Source organism: Sinocyclocheilus grahami, unplaced genomic scaffold, assembly GCF_001515645.1.
Source record: "Sinocyclocheilus grahami isolate Dianchi unplaced genomic scaffold, SAMN03320097.WGS_v1.1 scaffold17575.1, whole genome shotgun sequence".
In the NCBI taxonomy this organism is placed as follows: domain Eukaryota; kingdom Metazoa; phylum Chordata; class Actinopteri; order Cypriniformes; family Cyprinidae; genus Sinocyclocheilus; species Sinocyclocheilus grahami.
In genome coordinates this window covers 1,211-2,422 of record NW_015516678.1, presented here as the reverse complement: position 1 = coordinate 2,422, position 1,212 = coordinate 1,211, and the positions used below count along the sequence as shown (strand labels likewise).

General features: G+C 42.3%; 1 protein-coding gene across 1 annotated transcript; it reads right to left on the bottom strand.

The window, feature by feature from the left end:
* Positions 1-6: 6 nt before the first annotated feature.
* LOC107579460 (ribosome-releasing factor 2, mitochondrial-like) lies at positions 7-1,124 on the bottom strand. The gene is made up of 4 exons (XM_016265293.1): positions 924-1,124; positions 671-786; positions 407-589; positions 7-210 (listed from the first exon to the last, which is right to left on the bottom strand). Exons 1-4 carry the CDS (start codon positions 1,114-1,116, stop codon positions 82-84), a joined length of 621 nt encoding a protein of 206 aa, XP_016120779.1. The 5' UTR covers positions 1,117-1,124; the 3' UTR covers positions 7-81.
* Between the last annotated feature and the right edge of the window lie 88 nt (positions 1,125-1,212).

Here is a 1,212-nt window from a genome sequence, read left to right as displayed (position 1 = left end):
GTTTCAATGGGTCTACGGTGTACTTAAGCTTTCGATGCTTTTGGGAAACACTGCCCAGTTCAGTTGGTGAATGTTAATGTTTTAAGCCAGTCCAGCCATCTTGTTGAGCAGTATATTCTGGTCCTGAGTGTTCATGGGCTCATAGCTGGAAAGCGCCAGAGAAAAGGTAGCGTTCCCAGAGGTCAAAGTGCGCAGAACGGTTGAGTAGCCCTTGAAGCAAATAAATAAATATAAAAATCGTTTCAGCATAGTTCACTTGTTATGGTGTATAGTAATCACGTGGTGAGAGCTACATTTTATTGGCCTTATTATACATAGAGATTAACTTGCTGTAAATTGTACTGACACATGTAATATTTATCAATAATAATATATATCATTGTAATATTTTTAATGAAAGACTCACCATCATCTCAGCCAAAGGTACTGTAGCCAGCAAAACCTTGTTTTCCTGTCGACTTTGGATGTCGCATACAGTACCGCGTCGCTGGGCGAGATCTGCAAGCACAGGACTCAGATACTCTTCGCCTACAGTCACTTCCAGAGCCATCACCGGCTCCAAAACCTGCCCCCCAGCCAGCTTCAGAGCCTGAACCAGAAGGACATAAACTCAGATGTGGCATTATTTGAAAGTGATTGTGGGAAAAGACACAGGACAGTGTTTGAGTACCTTGAGCATGCAGCGGGACACGCAGGCTGACACCATGGCTGCAGAAGTGCCTGGCTCCAAACTTACATGCTGGATAACGGTCTTTACTCCCTCTACAGGAAAACCCAGCACAGGACCTGGAAAGGGAGTTGGTTTACCAACAGCATATGGCTGACATAGACACCAGATTTATAGACTGCAATACTGTACCAGGAAGATATAGATGTGATGAATGATTCAGGCATAAAAGCTTTTAAGCATCCATTTCTGTTACCTTGGAGGTATGCGCTCTCAACTCCATTTTCCACAGCTTCTCTGACACCAGCAGAAAGCTGAGTTTTTACTTCCTCCTCAAAAGTCACATCACAGGAAGTGCTAGACTCCATCAGAGCATGGACGGCGAGCTCCACAGTAACAACATGCCTCTTGTCTCCAAGAGTACGATCTAATGTGTCTGAAATTATCATACAAATCATACTGAAATTTACTAATACTTATCTACTCCAAATAAATACTGTATTATTTGATAGTATAAACCATTTTACCATTAAAGTTTGTTCTGT

Coding starts and splice junctions, on each gene's coding strand:
- LOC107579460 (XM_016265293.1), bottom strand. CDS start 1,116: ATGATAATTTCAGACACATTAGATCGTACTCTTGGAGACAAGAGGCAT. Junction 590..670: donor TGTCCCGCTGCATGCTCAAG/GTACTCAAACAC, acceptor CTTCTGGTTCAG/GCTCTGAAGCTGGCTGGGGG. Junction 211..406: donor TACCTTTGGCTGAGATGATG/GTGAGTCTTTCA, acceptor ATTTGCTTCAAG/GGCTACTCAACCGTTCTGCG.